This window comes from Pleuronectes platessa, chromosome 6 (assembly GCF_947347685.1).
Source record: "Pleuronectes platessa chromosome 6, fPlePla1.1, whole genome shotgun sequence".
Lineage (NCBI taxonomy): Eukaryota > Metazoa > Chordata > Actinopteri > Pleuronectiformes > Pleuronectidae > Pleuronectes > Pleuronectes platessa.
Window position 1 is genome coordinate 17532694 of NC_070631.1, and position 24638 is coordinate 17557331.

At 42.6% G+C, this 24638-nt stretch overlaps 1 protein-coding gene across 1 annotated transcript; it reads left to right on the forward strand.

Moving 5' to 3' along the window:
* Nucleotides 1–2878: 2878 nt before the first annotated feature.
* On the forward strand, nucleotides 2879–3866 carry LOC128442063 (homeodomain-interacting protein kinase 1-like). Its single transcript, XM_053424256.1, has 3 exons — nucleotides 2879–2923; nucleotides 3114–3534; nucleotides 3681–3866. The coding sequence occupies exons 2-3, from the start codon at nucleotides 3250–3252 to the stop codon at nucleotides 3864–3866; spliced, it is 471 nt and encodes a 156-aa protein (XP_053280231.1). The 5' UTR covers nucleotides 2879–2923; nucleotides 3114–3249.
* The last annotated feature ends 20772 nt before the right edge of the window (nucleotides 3867–24638 follow it).

Consider the following 24638-nt stretch of genomic DNA (forward strand, 5'->3'; position numbering starts at 1 on the left):
GCTAAAGGGGAAAAAAAGGTATATAAGAAGAAGGAGCAACTCCTGACTCTAAAAGACACTCCCTCAACCACCAAGACTGCAATTGCTCAGCCAATCAGGGAGATACTATCAGAGGAACATCTCTTAAAGAAACCGGTGGTAAGTTTCCACGTTGAATAGATTTTAGAAGTCAATAAGATATGTATTCTTTTATAATCTTGGACAATCAAAATGTATGACTTTCCTTTTTACTCTACAGGGAAAAAAATCTGTTTTGAAAACAGTTAACAGAGAACAACGCTGCATCTCAAGGTAAGTCAAACCTCTCCCTGCAATCACTACCCTAAAAAAAAGAATGTCAGATATTTCTGTGCACGCTGTGTTTTACATTAACATTTACGGGTTTACCTCAGTAAAATGTTTTATAAAAAGGTTAGCACGATGGAGTAAGTTCTTCATCACATTTTTCAGCAGGGTTGTATGGCTGGTGGGGTTTTCTGTTTCCAATTCGACATAGTCAGGCTCTGGCTCAGTGTGTGATAAAATGTATCAAATTGTTGATTTATCCTTTTACAAAGAGATTTTATCAACAGCCATAACTTTTTTCACAGTAGAATAAATATAATCAGTAGGTGTGTTTTTGTCTGTCAGCAGTGGTGACTCCACTGATATTTCAGCAACTGCAACAAGAGCAGCTAAAGGAAAAAAAAAGGTATATAAGAAGAAGCAGCAACTCCTGACTCTAAAAGACACTCCCTTAACCACCAAGACTGCAATTGCTCAGCCAATCAGGGAGATACTATCAGAGGAACATCTCTTAAAGAAACCGGTGGTAAGGTTCCACGTTGAATAGATTTTAGAAGTCAATAAGATATGTATTATTTTATAATCTTGGACAATCAAAATGTATGACTTTCCTTTTTACTCTACAGGGAAAAAAATCTGTTTTGAAAACAGTTAAAAGAGAACAACGCTGCATCTCAAGGTAAGTGAAACCTCTCCCTGCAATCACTACCCTTAAAAAAAAGAATGTCAGATATTTCTGTGCACGCTGTGTTTTACATTAACATTTACGGGTTTACCTCAGTAAAATGTTTTATAAAAAGGTTAGCACGATGGAGTAAGTTCTTCATCACATTTTTCAGCAGGGTTGTATGGGCTGGTGGGGTTTTCTGTTTCCAATTCGACATAGTCAGGCTCTGGCTCAGTGTGTCATAAAATGTATCAAATTGTTGATTTATCCTTTTACAAAGAGATTTTATCAACAGCCACAACTTTTTTCACAGTAGAATAAATATAATCAGTAGGTGTGTTTTTGTCTGTCAGCAGTGGTGACTCCACTGATATTCCTGCAACTGGAACAAGAGCAGCTAAAGGAAAGAAAAAGGTATATAAGAAGAAGCTTCAAGACCGGATCCCAAAAAACAGTCCCTCAACCACCAAGACTGCAACTGAAAAGCCAATCAGGGAGATACCATCAGATGAACAACTCTTAAAGAAACCAGTGGTAAGGTTTCACGTTGAATAGATTTTAGAAGTCAATAAGATATGTATTCTTTTATAATCGTGGACAATCGAAATGTATGACTTTTGTTTTTACTTTATAGGAAAAAAAATCTGTTTCGAAAACAGATAAAAGAGAACAAAGCTGCATCTCAAGGTAAGTGAAACCTCTCCCTGCAATCACTACCCTAAAAAAAAGAATGTCAGATATTTCTGTGCACGCTGTGTTTTACATTAACATTTACGGGTTTACCTCAGTAAAATGTTTTATAAAAAGGTTAGCACGATGGAGTAAGTTCTTCATCACATTTTTCAGCAGGGTTGTATGGGCTGGTGGGGTTTTCTGTTTCCAATTAAAATGGTTGATTTATCCTTTTAAAAAGAGATTTTATCAACAGCCACAACCTTTTTTACATTAGAATAAATATAATCAGTAGGTGTGTTTTTGTCTGTCAGCAGTTGTGACTCCACTGATATTCCAGCAACTGCAACAAGAGCAGCTAAAGGAAAGAAAAAGGTATATAAGAAGAAGCCGCAACTCCTGACTCTAAAAGACAGTCCCTCAACCACCAAGACTGCAATTGCTCAGCCAATCAGGGAGATACTATCAGAGGAACATCTCTTAAAGAAACCAGTGGTAAGGTTCCACGTTGAATAGATTTTAGAAGTCAATAAGATATGTATTCTTTTATAATCGTGAACAATCAAAATGTATGACTTTTTTTTTTACTCTGCAGGGAAAAAAATCTGTTTCGAAAACAGATAAAAGAGAAAAAAGCTGCATCTCAAGGTAAGTGAAACCTCTCCCTGCAATCACTACCCTAAAAAAAAGAATGTCAGATATTTCTGTGCAGGCTGTGTTTTACATTAACATTTACGGGTTTACCTCAGTAAAATGTTTTATAAAAAGGTTAGCACGATGGAGTAAGTCCTGCATCACATTTTTTAGCAGGGTTGTATGGGCTGGTGGGGTTTTCTGTTTCCAATTCCACATAGTCAGGCTTTGTGCTCAGTGTGTCATAAAATGTATAAAATTGTTGATTCATCCTTTTACAAAGAGATTTTATCAACAGCCACAACTTAGATTAAGAATACTCAGTAGGTGTGTTTGTGTCTCTCAGCAGTTGTGACTCCACTGATATTCCAGCAACTTTAACAAGAGCAGCTGAAGAAAAGAAAAAGGGATATAAGAAGAAGCTTCAAGACCGGATCCCAAAGGACAGTCCCTCAACCACCAAGACTGCAACTGTACAGGCAATCAGGGAGATACCTTCAGATCTCTTAAAGAAACCAGTGGTAAGGTTCCACGTTAAATCCATTTGAGAAGTCAATAAGATATGTATTCTTTTATAATCTTGGACAATTCAAATTTATGGAATTTGTTTTTACAGGAAACTAAAACTGTTTCGAAAACAGATGGAGAACCAAGCTCCATCTCAAGGTAAGTCAAACCTCTCCCTGCAATCACTACCCTAAAAAAAAAAGAATGTCAGATATTACTTGTAGAGTTTAAAGATTATAAGGACTGAGCTTGATGAATGGTCTATAAACTCTTATTCTACCTACCTGGCTGATAGGAACTGGTATAATTGGCTGCATCTAACTTTTTTCTTTTCTATTCTCCTGACAAGTGTGAAAGATCACCAGCCTAAATATTCCATCACTGTGTCTCACAACAGTGAGTTAAATATCAGTGAAGGAGACCTGATCCCCTCCCCCACAACACAATACCTTGCACAAAAATACCTTGGCAACGGCGCGTATGGAATGGTCATCCAATGCAGGAATGTGACCACCGGAGAGACGGTGGCTCTAAAAATCATCGAAAGCCTCTGGGACATTGACTATGCACAAGTAGAGGAGGTCATCCTTCAAAACATGAAGAAGCTGAACTCAGACAGGTTCAACATCGTCAGATTGTACGAGTCCTTCTTCTACAAGGAACACTACTGTCTTGTGTTTGAGCTCCTGGATATGGATCTGCAGAAATTCAAACGGATCAGCCCGGGTCAACACCTTCAGCTGAAGCAGATTCGCCCCATTCTGCAGCAGGTTTGTTTTTTAAACTCAAGCTCTTACACTAACTGCTTTGTAGCGTGAAGGGTAAACTTGGTCGCTAAAAAGTGACTGTTACAGTTGTTGTTGATGAAATGAACTCTGTAGCTCATGGTCTATTATTATGCTTTTCATGATTTCAGCTAGCTACAGCCTTGGACTTTTTGAACAGCACAGGGATCATTCATGCAGATTTGAAGCCAGATAACATCATGCTGGTGGATCATGTCAGGCAGCCACTGAAAGTTAAAGTTATTGACTTTGGCATATCCTTCGATGATCCTGAGGAAATGCTCGGTCAAAACGTCCAGACCTTGTGGTACAGGTAAGTAGCTGACAGCATATCTGTATACCTGGGACAGCTGTGTTTGCTGTAAATAATTGGACAAGTCCTGTACACTGGCATGTCAGGTTTATATCTCAGAAACTGAATATGTTTGTGTTTCTTATCCTAAGGGCTCCTGAGATTCTGTATCAAGATCATTTCAGCGGGAAAATCGACGTATGGTCTCTCGGCTGCATTGCTGCTGAGCTGTCGATGGGCAAACCGCTGTTCCGTTCCAAGGATGAGGATGATTTGGTCAGTATCTGCACTTAAAACACACCAAACACGTACAGCTCTGCCTTGATGTTTGTGTATTTTCAAATCCATTCAATTGATTATTATAGTGAAAGAGTTTCCAGTAGAAGTTCACTGATTTTTACTATTCTACTAATGAGACAAACTTCATTCATATGTGTCAGTAACAGAAGTGAACCTGATGTACATGATCAACAATGTAAACTTGAAGTTAAATAACTCTCACAATGTTGTGTTTTTTCCACAGATGGGGAAAATTGCAGTTGCACAAAGAGATCCACGGCATGAAGGAAACCTCCTTCCACATGCGTTCTGGCCAAGATCTTGGATGGAAGGCAGATTTATGGTATCAAACTATTTTACAACCATTTAGCTGGCTCCACTAGCTCACTAATTAAGGTGTCTTTTGTTCAGTCTGTGTTTCTTTCCCCTGTGCCATCCACTGCCTTTTGAGCAATCTATCTCAATGAAACAATTCTTAATTTCAGTCAATAGGTTAAATTCTAGTTTGAGATCACCAGCATGGATGAATTTATAACAGCACAATGCCTTCATACTCCCAACACGAGGACATCTAACATGTTGGTTCTCCTCATCTTGTTAAAGGGGGATCATCCTGTCTGGTTTCAAGACGTCCAGGCTGAATTTTGTGACCTGCAGTGCTTCATGGACCTAATGACTCAGATGCTGATGATGAGTCAGTATAAAAGAATTACCCCCGGGAGAATTCTCCAGCATCCATTCATCACCATGAGCCACCTTCAAGGCTCATACAAAAACAGCCTCTAGTAAGTCTGTGTTGTTGGACATGGGTGCAAAATATAAGAGATATAAGGTGATTACGGTGTTTGACTCAGCAGGTTCATTTGTCTTCCAGTTTGAAGTCATGCAAGGATCTGATGGACATCTGCCAGGATCAGAGCTCTGAGGATGGAGGACATTGAGACCAGGGGATCCTGCAAATGTCCCTGAACAAGGACTCCTCCAGCAGCACTGCCAGCCCAGCCAAGGAGGGCAGCAAAGTGAATGCAAAGTCTGGCAACAGGTGTATGTTTGAAATATCTTTCTGTTGGATCATTTTATATTGTAGAAGAATAGTTCAACATTTTGGTAAATATTTAGTTTTTTTGCTCAGAGTTCAATGGAATGAATGATACAACTCTCATAACTATGGATCTGGAGCCAAGTGCATTTTAGAATTTGAGTTTTTAGAAATGTCCAATAACTGCTCTATGATCAAGAGTTAAATTATTTTCTAATCCACATCTCAGACCAGAAGACTCCCAAGCCAAGGTCAGAAGGAGTGAACGACTGGCAGCCACTTGAAAGGGCACAAGTGGGAAAACAGGCCCAAACCAGTCCAAGAGGATGAGAGAGAGGCATGATCCCTCATCCAATGGCAACCCCTCAAGAAAGAAGAGACACATGGGCCCTGCTGGAATGAGAGACTCCCAAGCCAAAGTCAGAAGGAGGGAACGACTGGCAGCCATTCGAAAAGGTGCAAGTGGGCAAACGGGCCCAAACCAGTCCAAGAGGATGAGAGAGAGGCATGATCCCTCATCCAATGGCAACCCCTCAAGAAAGAAGAGACACATGGGCCCTGCTGGAATGAGAGACTCCCAAGCCAAAGTCAGAAGGAGGGAACGACTGGCAGCCATTCAAAAAGGTGCAAGTGGGCAAACGGGCCTTCCTTGGTTTTTTAATAATGAAAAATTGTACAGGCGAACATCCATTTTCACCATGTTAACACAAATCGCTTGACAATGTCAGCGATCTCATATGTTGAAGAACCATTACACAGAAGAGCTCGAGGAGTTCACCAAGGTGAAGGGAAAAAAGAACAAACTGTGTGCGCACATGTATCACTCGACTTCCAAATGGGGCCCGATCGAGAACTACCACAGATTTATACATTCTTAACGATTTACAACTTCTCATCAATACCACTTCAGAAATTGAACTTGACAACACACGCAGTTAGGGTATCCACAAATTATAACCCCTAACCTCAACAATACAAAACCACTGCAAAGGAAACCACAAAGTGACAGCAAAGTGTTTGTCAAACTCACACTCAAGATTCAAACAAAACTATTCTTCTTAAATTTACACTTCGTCACTTTGAACAAAGTCATATACATTGAACTACAAATAACATGAAGCAAGGAATAGAGACTCATCAAGCTTAATCATTCATTTTAGGATATGATGAATAATATCTTGGTAATTTAACAACTAGTAGTAATATTTCAGCAATAACTATTTGTGAATCATTATGTAGCGTACATCATTAGGGTAAATAAAATAAATAAAATAATGAAAAAGTATAAAACGGGTATAGTTTCAGAAATGGTACCATGGCTGCATCTAACAATAACTGTCTATTGTGCTAATGATTAATACAATAATTATTCAGATTATATAATGTAAAAAACAGTTAGTTAATAAATAACTAAGGATCGTCAATAATGGATGTAGCCACTTTCAATAGCCAAAGATGAATAATTAAATGTAGTTCTCCGTAGTTTTTGTTTGTTTGTAGGAAACTCCCTCTTCACAGCTGTGATGAAAATGGCCGGCGGAGCGAGGGTATGAATAAAGAAGAGCTGTTCTGTTTAAAATACATCCTCCAGCTTTACTTTATCTGATCCATTACATAGTTTTTTTTTCACAGCCGGATTCCTGCACACAATGACGCAGTCACTGCACATTACGCCGAGACTCGCTGAAAGACCGCATTTGCAGTACGTAAGTATGTGTTTAGGATTTTTGCTGTGGATCATCCAACGGTGATGCAGCAAGGCTATTTCCGTTTATTAATAATAAACTCGAAATAATAAAAAACTCCAGTCGTGTTTGTACAATATTTGTGCTGTATGTAAATAAAGCTTTGACTCAACATATACCTCGTTCATGTTTTTTTCCCTGTACAATATGTTCACATATTACATCAAGCATCACATGAATGAATGTCTTAATTAACTGCATTGCTTTTGGGAAAGGCTTACTAATAAATTATTAAATATTATTATATATATTATTAGTAACAACTATAAATTAATTTTTATTATTAATATTGTATGGGAGGGGTTTACCCCCACGTGTGTGCTGCAATGACCCAGGGTGACCAATGGCAACACTTCTACCAGCCAACCACGAGTGACTTTCCGGGTTGGTTTCCTCCAATGGGGAATCGAGAGAGGCTCAGCAGCGGCTTGGCCCTGAGTCATATGCTAATTAGATAACACCTTCGCTCCGCGGCTCCGCGCCCCCTCGGCTGCTCTCCCCCTTTGTTCTCCAGACCCCCTCTCCGCGGTACGTACTCTCCGCTTCACTGTAGTTACTGTCGCGGGAGAACTCGGTGTTGTCGTGCTGTGAATACCTATTAACTTCAGGGGATCATGTAACTTCCATAGGATTTCCCATGACACTAATTCTGCTTTTCGTCTAGTGTAGTTAATGGATGTAGCCACTTTCAATAGCCAAAGATGAATAATTAAATGTAGTTCTCTGTCCGAACCAGAATCCAGACATTTTGTTTGATGACATGAGATTATTATTATGTTTTAGCTTTATACATGACTGAACCATTATGCTGTTGATTCCATTTCTGGACTTCGTGTCCAAATAGTAATAGTAATAGTGATAATACCAAAACTGGGGTATATATATTTCATCATGTATGCTATTTAAATGATATTTTTTTCTGTGCATGTCATTCTATATTAGCGATAGTGTTGTGCTCCGGTGAGAACAGAAGAAAATCTCAGCTGCGTCTGTTTATTCTTTGAAATGTATGTGAGGGTCACGTGTCCTCTGCACGACTTCAGCAGCTGAGAACGAGCCCGAGGACAAATGTGTGTTCATGTTGTTGTTGTCGTTGTTGTCGTTGTTGTGACATACTGGCGCAGTCACGGTTGTTCCTCCCTCTCGTCCTGCTCGTGGCTCTGTTAATGCACTGACTCCACTGGGCGACAAGGCAAATCATGCACAGGTCACAAAGGGACACACAAAGACAGAGAGAAGAAGAATGGGGGGGGGGGGGGGGTGAGGAAGAGGATGACAGAGGATCAAATGTATGTGTGTGTGTGTGTGTGTTTGTGTTTGCGTGCGATTGTCAGCATGTCTGTGGTATTAGGCCTGAGCAGAGCGAGCGTGTCCTCGCCAGAGGAGAGAAGCTGTTGATTCAACTGGTCGTAGCCAAGGCTTTGTCGCCCTTGTCCTCATCTCTCTGTGTCCCTCTCTCACTCTCTCTAATTCCCATTCTTACTCAGTCTCGCTCTCCCCTGCCCTGTCTGCATGTCACTCTCACATATTATAAACAGGACATTTTGCTTTAATCCCAAAAGCCCCTCCTCTTGTGCTTCTTTGTCAGGTCATTATTGTAAATCTCAATATGCGCAGAATCGGCCAAACTGGTACAAAATAAATCCACATTCTTAAGTGTGTGTGTGTGTGTGTGTGTGTGTGTGTTCATCCTTTCAGAGAATGAAAGCTGCTTCAGTGTGACACATATAAACATATGTGAGATCCAGATGAGGAACACTGGTGAAATGGAAATTTGTATGGATGCTTCCTAGTGTCGCTGTTGCATTTTCACTCTCGTCTGTGTATCCTTACTTCAAGCTGCCAGATTTGCCCAAATCATATCTTATGCACAATAAAGACTGAAAAAACTCTAAAAGTGGTTCAATCTATCTGGATTTTCAATTTCTTCGTCTGACTGGGAAACCAGAGGGAATTTTAGGGAAATCTGTGACGCTCAAGCAGGCAATAGTCTAGTGTTTCTATTCAAAGGCAGGCTTTGTAATGAGTTTCTGAAAAACTTTTTTGTTGAAATCCTGCACGTCTAAAAGCCATCAATAAATAGTTATCTGAAAAAAAATAAACAGAGCTGGTGCCTGTGTTACTCACAGCACTGTAATAAAGAAGGCCAAGTGAAAAGATTGGCTGGTGTAACAGTCCGTCACTAAACAACTTGCATACACCACTGAATCAGAGTCGATGGCCAGAAGTAAGTGAGCGAGTCACGGAAAAGTCGGCTTCAAGCAGACGTTCATGTGTTTGGGGATGTAGCTCTGATAAGAGGGCTGATCCGAGGTGGGATGCATAGGTTGTGTTGTTTTAAGGATTACCAACCCTAACTTGAATTTATCATAATAAGGTAAATGTTGATTGTACAGTGTCCAGGAATTTAAAGAGAAAGCAAGTTATATGATCATCTTCACACGCACCAGGTCTGATCCTAAGATCAGATTTTGTTGTTTTAGGTGGATCCATGAACTACCATACGTCCCATCTCGCAATGTTAAAAACTTAAGTAATAGTTAAAGGAGAGTAACTCCTGCCTCTTCCCCCTGTTTTGGATCAGCATCAAACTTTAATGACTTCTTGCCTGACACAAACCACATCATGGAAATCAGTTCAGAAACAGATTCTCAAGGTTTATTATCGGACACCTCAAAGAGGATAAAACACATAATAAATATAAAAAAGTATTTGCAGGTAGTGTTTGACTTAAGTCCTCACAGTGAATGTCGCTCTGCAAAAAATAACAGCTCCAGACATATAGAAAACAGCCAATAAAACATGTGTATCATAGTGTTCTTATTGTATTTGGAGGCAAAGCTGGTAGTGTGTAGATTTTTTTTAAGTGTTTGTGTTCTCACAAGTCTTTGTGCTTTGTTACAATATCCTTACTGGAACAGCGTGTTTAGAAGCTGCTAATCCTGAGCCAGTGATGGAAACATGCGCACCTCGAGCCTTGGCCTTCTATTTTTGCCTCCAGCATCCTCAGCACTTCAGGCATGCGTCTTCCCAAGCTCGAGCTTATGTGCAGCTAGCACCTCATTAGCATTCTGCAAAGCAGTTAACATAGCTGAATATGCATTTCCTCCATCGAGCGAGTGCGGCTCAAGCCTGTGCTCTGCAGGAAGTTCATGCAACTGACTGTTTAATGGGGAACCGGCTGTTTCTTCAATGCTTATTGAACTGCAGGATTTAGTATTGCAAATGAAACCCACTGCATCCCCCCATGATGCCATTCCCTCTTCTATCATAAAGGATGTTTTTGATGCAGTTGGCCCCTCTATTCAGGTAATTCTAAACTCATCCCTCACATCCGGCACTGTCCCTACATGTTTTAAGCATGCGGTCGTCCAACCCTTGCTTAAAAAACACAACCTTGATGCTGAATGCCTAAAAAATTACCGCCCCATCTCTAAGCTTCCTTTTTTTTCTAAAGTTTTAGAGAAAGCTGTTTTGTCACAGTTAACTCCCTTTCTGACCACCCACCACATACTAGAACCCTTTCAATCAGGTTTTAGATCCCTTCACAGCACAGAAACTGCCCTGCTTAAAGTAACTAATGATCTGCTCCTCACTCTGGATTCTGGTGATAATGCCATCTTGATATTACTTGACCTTAGTGCTGCTTTCGACACTGTAGATCACAACATCCTCCTCACCCGCCTGGACCAGCAGGTGGGTATCAGGGAGACTGCATTACTTTGGTTCAGCTCTTACCTTAAACACAGGACTTTCTCTGTCTCTATAGGCCAGTTCTCTTCATCATCTGCCCCTGTCTCTTATGGGGTCCCTCAGGGGTCCATACTGGGTCCCATGCTATTCAGCCTGTATATGCTCCCACTGGGTGACATTATAAGAAAGCATAACATCTCTTTTCACCTCTATGCAGATGATTCACAGCTGTACCTGCCATTAAAATCTAGGGACTCCATCCAATCTCTCCTGGTCTGTCTTGAAGATATCAGAAACTGGATGGCCTACAACTTCCTCCAGTTAAATGGTGACAAGACAGAAGTCATCATTTTTGGCCCCCCCAAGGCAAGATGCACTACTCTAAATAATTTAGGTTACCTCACTCCATTTGTCACAACCTACGCCAGAAACCTGGGTGTCATCCTCGACTCTGAACTCTGTTTTGACAAACAGATTAGTAATGTGGTCAAAACTAGTTTCTACCAACTTAGAGTGATTTCCCGCCTCAAAACCTTCCTATCTCATAAAGACCTGGAGATGGTAATTCATGCCTTTATTACATCACGGCTGGACTATTGCAATTCCCTCTACCTCGGCTGTAGAACCAGCTGTAGACTAGACGTCTACAGCTGGTTCAAAATGCAGCTGCACGTCTTTTAACTGGCACCAAGAGGCGTGAGCACATCACCCCCATTCTGGCCTCCTTGCACTGGCTCCCCATTCTTTTTAGGATACAGTTTAAAGTTTTATTATTTGTTTTTAAGGCACTCAATGGGCTGGCCCCAGCCTACATCACTGACCTTGTACAGCCCCAGTCAGTCCAAAGGTCCCTCAGATCCTCTAGCAAAGGTTTTCTGCACGTGCCACGCTCACGGCTCAAGCAGAAAGGTGACAGGGCCTTTGCTGTCGCCGCTCCACCTCTATGGGACCAGCTCCCTCAGAACATTAGATCCGCCCCCTCCATTTCTGCCTTCAAATCTAGGCTAAAAACCCACTTTTACTCCCTGGCCTTCCTTTCCCCCTAACTGTTCGCCTCCTGTTATTGAATGTTATTGAATGTTATTGCACTTTGTATTGGTTTTTAGTACTTATGGTCAATTTGTATTGTTATATTGTATTATTTGCCTTTTATTGTCATTGTACAGCACTTTGGTCAGTTATGCTGTATTTAAATGTGCTCTATGAATACATTTTACTTACTTACTTACTTACTTCTTATGGAGTCTTGGATTAACAAACTTTTATAGTTTTATCAACCTGATCTTATCACTTTACTGTGCAAGTTCCATTCATCTGTATACACATATATTCATACACCACGCGTTTTCTTTCACATATTCATACACTGCCAGAATTAGTAAGTATGGGGTTCAGGTTATTGCCTAAGGACAGGCAAGGAGACTGAGAAGAGCCTGGAATTGAACTTTCAACCTTATGGGAAGTGGCCGTTACGCTCTACTTCACGAGCCACCCACAGCAGTTGCTTAATCATCGAGTTCCTGCCGGAGATCAACCCAAACTCTGTCAGTTGCAACTTTTACTTCTTGGTTTCTTAATTGTTTGTTTTTGAAGAGCGGTCATTTTCTGTCAGAAATGAGAGTAGACTCTTCTTACTGTTTGACTCATTCAATACTGAGTGACTGCCTGGTATGCCTGGCAACTGATCCGTTCACTGAAAGATTAGATCATTAACCTGGACATTGGTGGTTAAACGTTAAAGACAGAAAAGATAAGGAAAGAAAAGAAAAGAAGAAATGAGAAGAAAAGACTTTGGCTGTGCGTCCGTCTGTAATATACAGACCACAAACTTTTCATTCCTGATTCCTGTGTATGTTGCCTGTGATCTGTGGTCAGTGTTCAGTGGAAAAGGAAAACAACTGGCAAAAAAAAACAATTGTTTTTCAGCAAAACAGCATTTAGCTGCGTCCGAACTGGTTTTCACTCATCATAGCTGAACCTTAAATCCAATGCGACTGCCTTAAGATACAGTACCTGTAGTAACCACTAGATGCTGACCCCAAGAGACATGCCTGAGTGGAGGTTAAATGTCTTTCTACAAGGCAATACAAGCTGCGATCCCAAACGTGCATGACACTCTTCTATTATGTCTTCATGACAGTTTAAAAATATGTCTGACATTAAAGCTTTGAGGACGTAACGTAAGGCGTGTGCGAGCACCACAGCCTTCAATCACAGCCTGTTCAACCCACCTCTCCTCCACTAGAGTGTGTTTTCCAGCTCGACAAAGGTAAAATATTTCAACACACAGTGCAGAACGTATACAAGCACAGACCCACTCTACAAAGGTACAGACAGGCTTGACATGCATGTTGACCATTACTATAGTGACACCAATGTGACAAACAAACCCTACTTTTTAAAAACAGGCTGAACCAGGAGATCCAGGCTGTGTGATTCAACAGCTACAGCTCCGGGTTGCGGGGGACAAATCGAACCAATGGGGGAGCGAACGAGACGCGTCCATTTTGGCCGTCCAACTGACTGTGTGACCGCCTCACAGCTCCGTGTTCTGGAACAGAGCCTGGCGGACATAAATCACCATGAGCTGTTTGGGTTCACTCAGAGTGAACTGTGACTGGGGACTGGACTTTTTTAAACATATTGTTCTCACAGAAGCCAATCTGTGTGCGTGTGTGTGTGTGTGCGTGTTTCTATGTCTGTGTGTGTGTGTGTTTGTGTGTGTGTGTCTCTCTCCGAGTGTGTGTGAGTGAAATGTGATACCTACAGTAGCTGTGCGGACTAACAAAATAACAATGAAGGCATGGCAGGATGCTAAAGACAACCTACAGTGAGAAGCAAAAAAACATGAGAAAACCGCTTCAGTTTATAAATTTGGCAAAACACTGGGTTTAAAGTTTATTTTTTAATCCTATTGCTGATAATATGCCTTCATCTTGCAGCAGAACATTACTGACCAGCTGCTGTTATCTGTGTAATAATTCCAGATATCTGTGTGTGTTTGTTTGTTGCTCACATATCTCAAGAACTATCTATTATCTACTTCACACATGGTATGTGTATCGTTAAGGGCCAACGGACGTCCAGTGTCGAATTGGTGTGATTTGAACATGTGATACATTCAATATTAATAGACTCATCAACGCAAGCAACGTTGTTGATCACGACAACAAGTGTGTTCACGACAAGGGCAACGACAAGTGACTCTCCAGCTCATGGTTCTGAGTCGAGCTTCGCTGAACTGCAACCAGCATCACCACAGGCCAAGTTAACAGCCCATTCAAATCAGGCAAGTTAACAACGGGCTCTGCACTAGTCTATAGTAAAGAAAATGACCATCCTTGGCCTTGACCCAGCTCTGGCCTGCTGGCGAGGTCTTATACAGACCTTTATGTTGACTCATACAGTACTTGTTCCCTGGTCTGGTACTAATGCTGTGACGCCCATATGAATGATGCACGTGCAACTCTGACCGACGATGTCAGGTCACCCCCGGCCTGGAGAAAGAAGAAGCCGGAGATCACACCCGTAACAAATTGCAGCAGAGGCATGTTTTCCTGTGAGGCATTTTCTACGTTGTTTCTTAATTTAATCTCTGATGTTAATGAATAGTTTAATATTTAGAGAGAACAGAGAGATAAGTATGTCGTGGTGGGTTTCATTACTTTAGGAAAGGGACAGGCTGTTCCCCTGTGTGGAGTGTGGTTACAATCCTCTCATTCAGGTCTAAGCAACACAAATATGTGTATTTCCCAAAATCTCAAATTATATCTCAATAAACATGTCTATGAATGTGTGTGAAATTTGGTGTTTGACCTTGGCGGAGGCATATGTGCTTTACTGAATGACATTCTAGTTACTTGTGAATCCAGTTCATCCTGTTTTGTTCTCTCTTGCAATTTAGTTATTACAAAAATGATATAGCAAAATGTCATAAAGTCTCATGCTAAGATTTGAGTTGATCTTGAATGAGCATTCAGCTAAAACACAGTGTATATATATGCTGAGCATGAGTATGGTGACCTGGTATCTCTCTATGCGACTGTCACTGCTGGTGGTCTGCCCTGAAAAGCTGGGGCCACTTTCCCATGCTTCTCTCTGTCTATCTGTCTAGACAAGAACACGCGCGCACGCGCACACGCGCACGCACAGACACACACACACGTGTGCACACACACACCCACACACACACAAGGACATAATTATCTCATCCGCTCAAAGATCAGAAATAGCATTAAAGAAAAACTAAAAACTCTGGTTCTCTCTGGGGTTTTTTCCTCTCCTCTTCTAGTATCTTCACTCTGGCTCATGTGCTTGATAAAGAGGAAATCCTCCACATTTCAAGGTGTAAATGACTCTTAGCATCTCATGAAATAGGACAAACTAGAACCCTGCCAAATTAAAACACACCAGTCATGTTTCCAGTACCTGTATATAAAGCTACCTACTTATACTATTACTACTACTACTTATCTTTATGCATATAGGTTGTGCAATTTGGCCAAAAATTATATAAAAATAAAACACCTCATATCAGTGGATATCGATAATTATGACGATACTTGTAATATTGCTATTTATTTATGCTCCGAGTGAAGGTTCAGGTTTTAAACTCTTGTTTAAGAGCATAGAATGACACACACTTGACAAACAGCAAAGCATTTCAGATATCGGAGGTGGACAGGTGAGGCTGACCCAACACAAACTACAGCCTGGAACCTCTGAGGTAGAAGCCGGGTGGTATAAGAGCTGCTGAGGACTGAGAACAGCATCTAGAGGCCTGAGAGTACACCTGCACTCTAGAGGAGACAAAAAAATGTCCCCAGCAGCTGGTTAAACAACACACACACACGGGGGGGAAAAAATAAAAACCTTCAGCCTTTTATTTATAACCTCAGCCGCACAGCAGAGAAGAAGCCTCAGAGCAGAGAAGACACAGGCACACACACAGACAGACAGTAACAGCTGGTTAGTGGAGCGAAGTCTCACAGTTCAGGTCACACAGCAGCTACACTCTACTTTAGGAATAACAGCTAAAGGCCACAGCGCTTATTTCTTGTACTTTAATCTATAGATATTTCATTTATTGCTTTCGCCTATAATAAAAAACGATTGGCAAATGTCCACCACAAGTTTTACAGATCTAATGTTGCATAAATAAGTTTACTAACAGCCAAAAACCTCAACAAATATTATGGTTTTAAAAGGTTCAAATAAGTTATTTACAATCGTGAAGCTGAAAGAAAAAATTCTTCAAGGAAATTCAACAAGTCAAAGATGAAGATAAAGTGACATAGTATTTCAAGTTGAAAATATCAAAATACTTATTCCAACACACACACGCACGTCTCCATGACTTCTGAGAACTTTATATAGATTTTCCACATACTTACTATAACCTTTACCACAATTTCTTGCCCAAGACTAACCCTAACCACAACCTAAACAAAACCTAACATGTTCTAGTGATTTACGTTATATGGGAATAAGGAAGACATGCACCCATAATGTGATTTAGGTCCCAACAAAATGGGTAATACCTGGACCAGACACACACTCAGGACATTGTATAATGATTGGACATGAAACATGGACTTTCTTTAAAACTGGAACCATTAAAGCTTGCGGATTTGTAGAATTAAGACAAATATCTCACGAACAAGACCCCATGAGGAACAAGTGAGCTGCACAGACGAATAAATATTTTTCACAAGGAGTCAAATCCTCAATCATTCTAATTCTGATCCACACCAGAGACACTGTCCGTCCGGCATGTCTGAAAGTGTGCGTGTGTGTGTGTGTGTGTGTGTGTGTGTGTGTGTGTGTGTGTGTGTGTGTGTGTGTGTGTGTGTGTGTGTGTGTCATCACTATATCAGTTTAACTTTTTTTTTTTTTAAACTGACTGCCAGCAGAGCATATTTGATTAGGAGGTCTCATGTAACACCTTCTCCTTAGCTCCTGATTAAAAGAGATCTACATGGATTCATCAATCCTCTATTGATGTGAACTCTATCAGACAGAATTACAATCCTCTGGGTGCTGTTGATCATTAGAAAACATGACATAAATTTGCCATTAATGAGACATTTTTAGTGAGCAGACCGAAACTGTGTAAATCCTGGGTCAAACATGTGACGCCTTTAAGGACAGATGATTTTATTTTCTCTCCCACCAGGAGCCTAACCTGCACATAATCATCATAGCTCTCCTCTCCAGAAACCTACAAAGTTCCTATATTTTGTTATAAATCTGTGCACGGCAGAAGAGACAGCCTAATAATGCTCTGATATGTCTGAAAATAAAGATTTAAAAGCATCCGTCTCAGTGTGACTGCATAACATGTGCAGCGGCAGCATATTATGTGATCAAATTGGAAATGAATATTGATTGAAGTAATTACATAATGCAGTCAACTGACCTTTCTGCCTGATAGTCACAGAGGAGGATCTGCAGCAGTAGCACACTGCAGATACATGAAGCTTAAAGGCAGACATCTGAGCCTCAACACTATTTCACCTGTTTCATGCATGTGTCAAGATACAAACACAATTTTATACAGTTGTTCAGACGTGTCAACATTAACACACAGGACTGGACTTTTCAAACTGAGGCACCAGGACGCGACATTGAACTGCAAATACTACAAACTTCAAATATTCTCTTATAAAGAAATCGACAGAGGGCAAAAAGCCACCACCACCATCATCACACACACGCCCCCCCCTCTATTTGAACCCCCCCCCCCCAATTTGAACCACACAGCCCACCACAGTTCAGCACGCGCTCAGTTGCAGGGGAACCAGCAACTGAAGCAGAGCAGAGCTTTTGTGGAACTTGCAAATGACTAATTTCTGTTACCTCAGATGCCGTTTTTTCCATCTCGATCCACTTCTCGGCGCCTCTGAAGGGAAGTCTGCAGCACATCGGCCACGGAGACCTCATCCCTGAACGCAGCTGGAGAGGACAGGAGAGCCTGGACGAGTCAGTCACACCCCTCGTCCTCCTCTTTGATTTACCTGGAAACATCTGTCTACTTGATATTTTTCACGTGTCTAAAATGGGGGAAAGCATTGGGCTCGGTTTCGGTTCCTTTGCATACAATAGAGATACAAATTTCCCCTGCCTTTACCATTTATAAAATCATGTAAACTCCCACCTCCGCTGCCCGAGTCCCTGAGCTTTATTACAGAAAGACAACCAGACTGCAGTGCGGATCTTTCCCCTGCTGTCAATCTGTGAGTCGAAGCTGTCAAACTAACTGTGTTCACTTTTGTGACCTGTGCAACAGCAGCGGCAGCTGGAGGACGAACCCTGTCAGAGAGATGGGACTGAAAACACAAACAGCTGCAGAACATGGTGAGCGGAGCTGAAAACACCATGAGACAATATAACGTCAGCAGCAGGATAGAACCATGCATCTCGTGGTATGATAATATTGTCTTGGTCTTGGTCTGAAAACAGCAGGACCGTGGTTTGTAGAATGTACAACTCTACAAACCAAATCTAGAAGGTTGGTGGTTCAATCCCAGCACCTCCAGTCTACAAGTGTCCTTGGACAAGTTACTGAATGTGTGCGGAAACGAGTGAAAGCAACTTGTACTGTAAAGAGCTTTCAAGGGTCTTTATAAATATCTATATAAATACATTGATCATGACCTACTACCTACTTGCTTATTATTTAAATTATATTTCTTTATTTAGTTGTACAATTATTTTCATTTCACTTAATTTGCATCCCTTTATCTCCCATAAATCACTTGGCTTCCAAAGGTTTGTTTGTTAAACCACTCACTCATTCAGTCACATTTGACCAGTCTGCCCCCTAGTGGCCATTTAAGGCTAAACCAGGTTTGTTTTCTCAGCACTGATTCTGTAATCGTGTATTTCCTGCGTTACAACGACTCTTTGTCTCAGAGCCTGGAGACGTTATCCTGCACATTACAATAGCTTTAAATAGTTTTAGTACCTGAATGATTTTGTATATATTGTGTTAGAAGTGATTATTCTGTTGAATAAAAGTGATGATCTGCTCTGATCTGATTTTACACATTGAAGTCCATTGAGGTGCATTGTGGGTAATTGAGCATCAGGTTTTTCAAAGAATTAAAACAATCTAATATATTTTCATTATAGTTATAATAAATACCATATTTTTTAAGGTTTTCACAGGATTCACCATGATGAATTTATGCATTACGGTTTAACATTCCATTTAATAGGGAATTTGAATGTTAATGTTATTGTATTCCCGAGCATTACATTGTACTGAGGGGAGGATGAAAGCTCAATGGGAACTATCATTTAAGACGACACATTTCAAGTATGTATATCAGCTTATATTGTGTAAATAAGCAAAGTAAATAAAAACAAAAACTGCAGCAGGTGATATACCTATTTTTCTGTACAAAAGGAACTTGAGGATTTTATATTATGAGAGGGACAGTTAATTTCTAAACGATTCCACGGGAGAACTGATGCTGCACAGTGACATGTTCAGACATGCTCCCTCAAATTGGTGCCCCCATACATACACACACACAAACTGTCATGGATCCCCAAGAACTTTTTGACTGTATACAGATGCACACACAGGCAGACAAAATTGTAAGCTATAAAAAACAATAATCCAGGAGGATGTTTTAGATGCTGGCTTGCCTGTCCACGGAGCCACGGGTGGTGACATCAGCAATTGTCCCTACTATGCTGCCAAAATGAGTAGGTTTTTATACTTCTCTTTGTATGCATCATGCTGCTATGAGGAACTGTTGTGAGTTTGTTGTTGTTAAGGTTTGTTTTTCTCTTTGTTGTGCATCCAACAGCGTCGAGTGGAACGGCATATGCCGGTCAACTCGCCATAGCCGCACTCTGACACCCAGCGGGACAGGTTCTGTTAGTGACTTGGATTGCTGCTCAGGCTGGACTCGCTGCATGGTATCTGATGTGATCCCACCTCCGGCCTGTCATTCTGCTGCTGAGAGAGGGATAGGGAGAGAGGAAGAGGGAGGAGAAACATTGAGGAAAGGCGAATAAGGAGATTGAGACCATTTCATAGTTTAATACAGACATTCTTTAGGGGTCCAAGCTAATTCAATATTGCACATTGCAAAAGAGGGAGGCTGACAGGAAATATACTTGGTTTTATTGGACTATTAGCACATCCACTCCATCCATCTCTCATGCTCTGCCTTCATGTGTATTTTCTCCGCTTCCTTTGGACTATCCCTCCATTTTATGTCCCTTCAGAGTATCTGGTCGTACCTCAAAACCTCCTGGAGCTGTTTGCTGATATTGGCACAGGAGCACGTTGTGTGAATAGTTTGATTTTATTATTTTTTTCAACTTTACTTGAAATTACTTTTTGATGCGACCCACTTAAAAACTGTAACTGGCTATACAGCTGACAATGATAATTAATAATAATAATTAATTCTTTGCTTTGGGATTTTAAGCTATATTAGGATTAAGGTGTAAACAGAGACAGTTTCTCAGTTTGAGAAGGAAATTCTCTTCTTCTAATATTAATGGTTTATCTAAATTCTTCTAATAGACCTGTAGTTTATCTACTTGACGGTTACTTATGTAAGAGGCAGGTCTTTTAACAGCTCATTTGTTTTGAATACACAAGTATCCACCATCGCTACAACTGTGTATCCATCATCAATATCGGGTTGTGTTCGACTTTGATGGAAGTTTTCTCCTGTTAGTACAACACATGTGTCGCTTGTACTGTATGTAGTGTAATTCATCTTAATTTTCACCCTGACTCAGTATGATTGATGCACACAGAGTACCAAAGGAGATGTGTTGATAGTAACATTTAAACCAGGATGCTGTGCTCTCAACGCATACTGCATGTATGCAGTATTCTTTCATTAGCAAAGCAGGACAACAGCTGGAGTGCAGCTGTTTGGTCACAGCCATGGAAACCCAGCATCCAGCAGGGGGCAGCCTCAGGACATCACATGGAAAGAAGCTGCAGCAGACTGTAAGGCGTCAGAAGACGAAGAAGGTTGGAAACTACTGGGTTATTCTCTAACAATAGGTTTTTAAAGCATGTTAAATCATCCAGTATCTAAAATCCCAAAATATGAAAAGTAACTTCTAAGTAAGGCTGTCAAATATAGATACACACACAGACGCACACGATAATATTTCCATCTTCTTAGTGTGCTTAGTTCCACAAATAAATCAGCAGGTGGTGTGCCCTAGTCGGTAGAGTGATGGTTCTCAAATGTAAGGGTCCGGGGTTTGAGTCCTACTCTTTCCCTACTTCTTGCTGGCAATAAAATGAACTCTTAAAATTGGCAGGATTTAATATAATAAATTAAATTAATTAAATATAAAAACAGATATAAAGGAAAATTAAATTTTATTAAATTAATAAAAAACAACAACTGCGCGCGCAATTCCTGCGCAGTAGGCTTCTGCAGGATGTGCGCAATGGTCTTCTGCGCACATGTGCGCAGAGGTCTTCTGCGCAGGATGTGCGCAGTGGGCTTTTTTTGATTTAAAATAAATTAATTTGCCTGAATAATAATAATTTTCATTACAATTTCAATAGGGCCTCACTGTCTGTCAGTGCTCGGGCCCTATTAAATAAAATACTGTGACATTTTTATCCCTCTCTCAGTCCATCACTTTGAGTTTCCTCTGAGGACACACCTACAAGGAACAGCACATTTGAATGAACTTTAAATGAACAACCGCTTGGAGTTGTTTTAAATCACCTCAGTGAACGGACGAGTTTAAACAGGTACAGAGCGTCAGTCCAGCCGCGCATGCCACAGGTGTATTACGGTCTTCTCATCCTCGGTGAATCCAGGGCCAAACGTCAAACTGTTCAGACAAGCAGTGACTTCCACCATCTTCCTTTCTATATAAGCTTTCAACTTTATATGTAGTCTATGGTCTTAACACTTGTGACATCTGATGAAAAAGAAAAAGCTACGCATAGAAGGAAAACATGCTGTTGCCATGCCAACAGTAACAACTTAACTGACGCTCACCAAAACGCTGCATGCTTTTCATTATCATTGTTGATGTTGTTTTTATTTTTATTATTCTACATTGATGACATGAGGTTGTCCTCTCTTTTTCTACAGGTGTAAGCGTAAATAAACACATGAAACTAAATCATCCTCCCTCTGAACCTCACATTATGAAACATCTCATCTCATCTCATCGTCATCCGCTTATCCGGGGTCGGGTCGCGGGGGGAGCAGCTCAAGCAGGGGGCCCCAGACTTCCCTTTCCCGGGCCACATTGACCAGCTCTGACGGGGGGATCCCGAGGCGTTCCCAGGCCAGTGTTGAGATATAATCTCTCCACCTAGTCCTGGGTCTTCCCCGAGGTCTCCTCCCCACTGGACGTGCCTGAAAAACCTCCCAAGGGAGGCGCCCAGTGGCCATCCTTACCAGATGCCCGAACCACCTCAGCTGACTCCTTTCTAAGTAAAGGAGCAGCGGCTCTAATCCGAGTTCCTCACGGATGACTGAGCTTCTCACCCTATCCCTAAGGGAGACGCCAGCCACCCTTCTGAGAAAACTCATCTCGGCCGCTTGTACCCGCGATCTCGTCCTTTCGGTCATCACCCAGCCCTCATGACCATAGGTGAGGATAGGAACGAAGATCGACCGGTAGATCGAGATCTTTGCCTTGCGGCTCAGCTCTCTTTTCGTTACAACGGTGCGGTAAAGCGAACGCAATACCGCCCCCGCTGCTCCGATTCTCCGGCCAATCTCACGCTCCATAGTACCCTCACTCGCGAACAAGACCCCGAGGTACTTGAACTCCTTCACTTGGGCTAAGGACTCATTTCCTACCCGGAGTAAGCAATCCATCGGTTTCCTGCTAAGAGTCATGGCCTCAGATTTAGCGGTGCTGATCCTCATCCCAGCCGCTTCACACTCGGCCGCCAGCCGATCCAGTGAGTGCTGAAGGTCACAAGCCAATGATCCAATGAGGACCACATCATCCGCAAAAAGCAGTGACGAGATCCTCAGACCACCGAACTGCAACCCCTCCCCACCACGACTACGCCTCGATATCCTGTCCATGTATATCACAAACAGGATTGGTGACAAGGCGCAGCCCTGGCGGAGACCAGCACCCACTGAGAACGAAACTGACTGGCTGCCGAGGACCCGAACACAGCTCTCGCTTTGGGAGTACAGAGATTGGATGGCCCTGAGGAGAGACCCCCTTACCCCATACTCCCGCAGCACCTCCCACAGTTTCTCCCGGGGGACCCGGTCATACGCCTTCTCCAGATCCACAAAACACAAGTGGACCGGATGGGCATACTCCCAGGCCCCCTCCAGGATCCTTGCGAGAGTGAAGAGCTGGTCCGTAGTTCCACGTCCGGGGCGAAAACCGCATTGTTCCTCTTCAATCTGAGGTTCGACGATCGGCCGAACCCTCCTTTCCAGCACCTTGGAGTAGACTTTACCAGGGAGGCTGAGAAGTGTGATACCCCGATAATTGGTACACACTCTCTGGTCCCCCTTTTTGAACAGGGGAACCACCACCCCGGTTTGCCACTCCTTTGGCACTGTACCCGACTCCCACGCGATGTTGAATAGGCGTGTCAACCATGACAGCCCCTCAACACCCAGAGCCTTTAGCATTTCTGGCTGGATCTCATCAATCCCTGGGGCTTTGCCACTGCGGAGATGTTTGACTACCTCAGTGACCTCCACCAGGGAAATTGACGACGAAACACCATCAACCTCGAGCTCTGCCTCCAACATAGAGGGCGTGTTATTCGGATTCAGGAGTTCCTCAAAGTGTTCCTTCCAACGTCCGACGACCTCCTCAGTTGAGGTCAACAGAGTCCCATCCTTACTGTACACAGCTTGGATGGTTCCCCGTTTCCCCCTCCTGAGGTGCCGGATGGTCTTCCAGAAACACTTTGGTGCCGACCGAAAGTCCTTCTCCATGACCTCTCCGAACTTCTCCCACACCCGCTGCTTAGCCTCCGACACGGCAGCAGCTGCAGCCCTTCGGGCCTGTCGGTACCCTGCAACCGAGTCAGGAGTCCTCCAGGATATCATATCCCGGAAGGCCTCCTTCTTCAATCGGACGGCTTCCCTGACCACCGGTGTCCACCACGGTGTCCGAGGGTTACCGCCCCTTGAGGAACCTAAGACCCTGAGGCCACAGCTAGCCGCCGCAGCTTCAGCAATGGAGGCTTTGAACACCGCCCACTCCGGCTCAATGTCCCCAACCTCCACAGGAATGCCAGACAAACTCCGCCGGAGGTGTGAGTTGAAGATACCTAGGACGGGGGCCTCCTCCAGACGTTCCCAGTTCACCCGCACTACTCGTTTGGGCTTACCAGGTCTATCCGGAAATTTCCCCCATTCCCTGATCCAACTCACAACCAGATGGTGGTCGGTTGACAGTTCCGCCCCTCTCTTTACCCGAGTGTCCAAAACATGCGGCCTCAGATCAGATGACACGATCACAAAATCGATCATTGATCTTCAGCCTAGGGTACTCTGGTACCAGGTACACTTATGAGCACCCTTATGTTCGAACATGGTGTTTGTTATGGATAATCCATGATTAGCACAGAAGTCCAATAACAAACGACCGCTCGGGTTCAGATCAGGGAGGCCGTTCCTCCCCACCACGCCTCTCCAGGTATCTCCATCGTTGCCCACGTGGGCGTTGAAGTCACCCAGCAGAACTACGGAGTCCCCTACTGGAGCCCCATACAGGACTCCATTCAGGGTCTCCAAGAAGGCCGAGTACTCTGAGCTGCTGTTTGGTGCATACGCACAAACAACAGTCAGAGTTTTCCCCCCTACAACCCTTAGGCGCAGGGAGGCGACCCTCTCGTCTACCGGGGTAAACTCCAACACCGCGGCGCTCAGCCGGGGATTTATGAGTATCCCCACACCCGCCCGGCGCCTCACGCCCTTGGCAACTCCGGAGAAGAATAGAGTCCAACCCTTATCCAGGAGTACGGTACCAGAGCCGAGACTGTGCGTGGAGGTAAGCCCCACCAGATCTAACTGGTAGCGCTCCACCTCCCTCA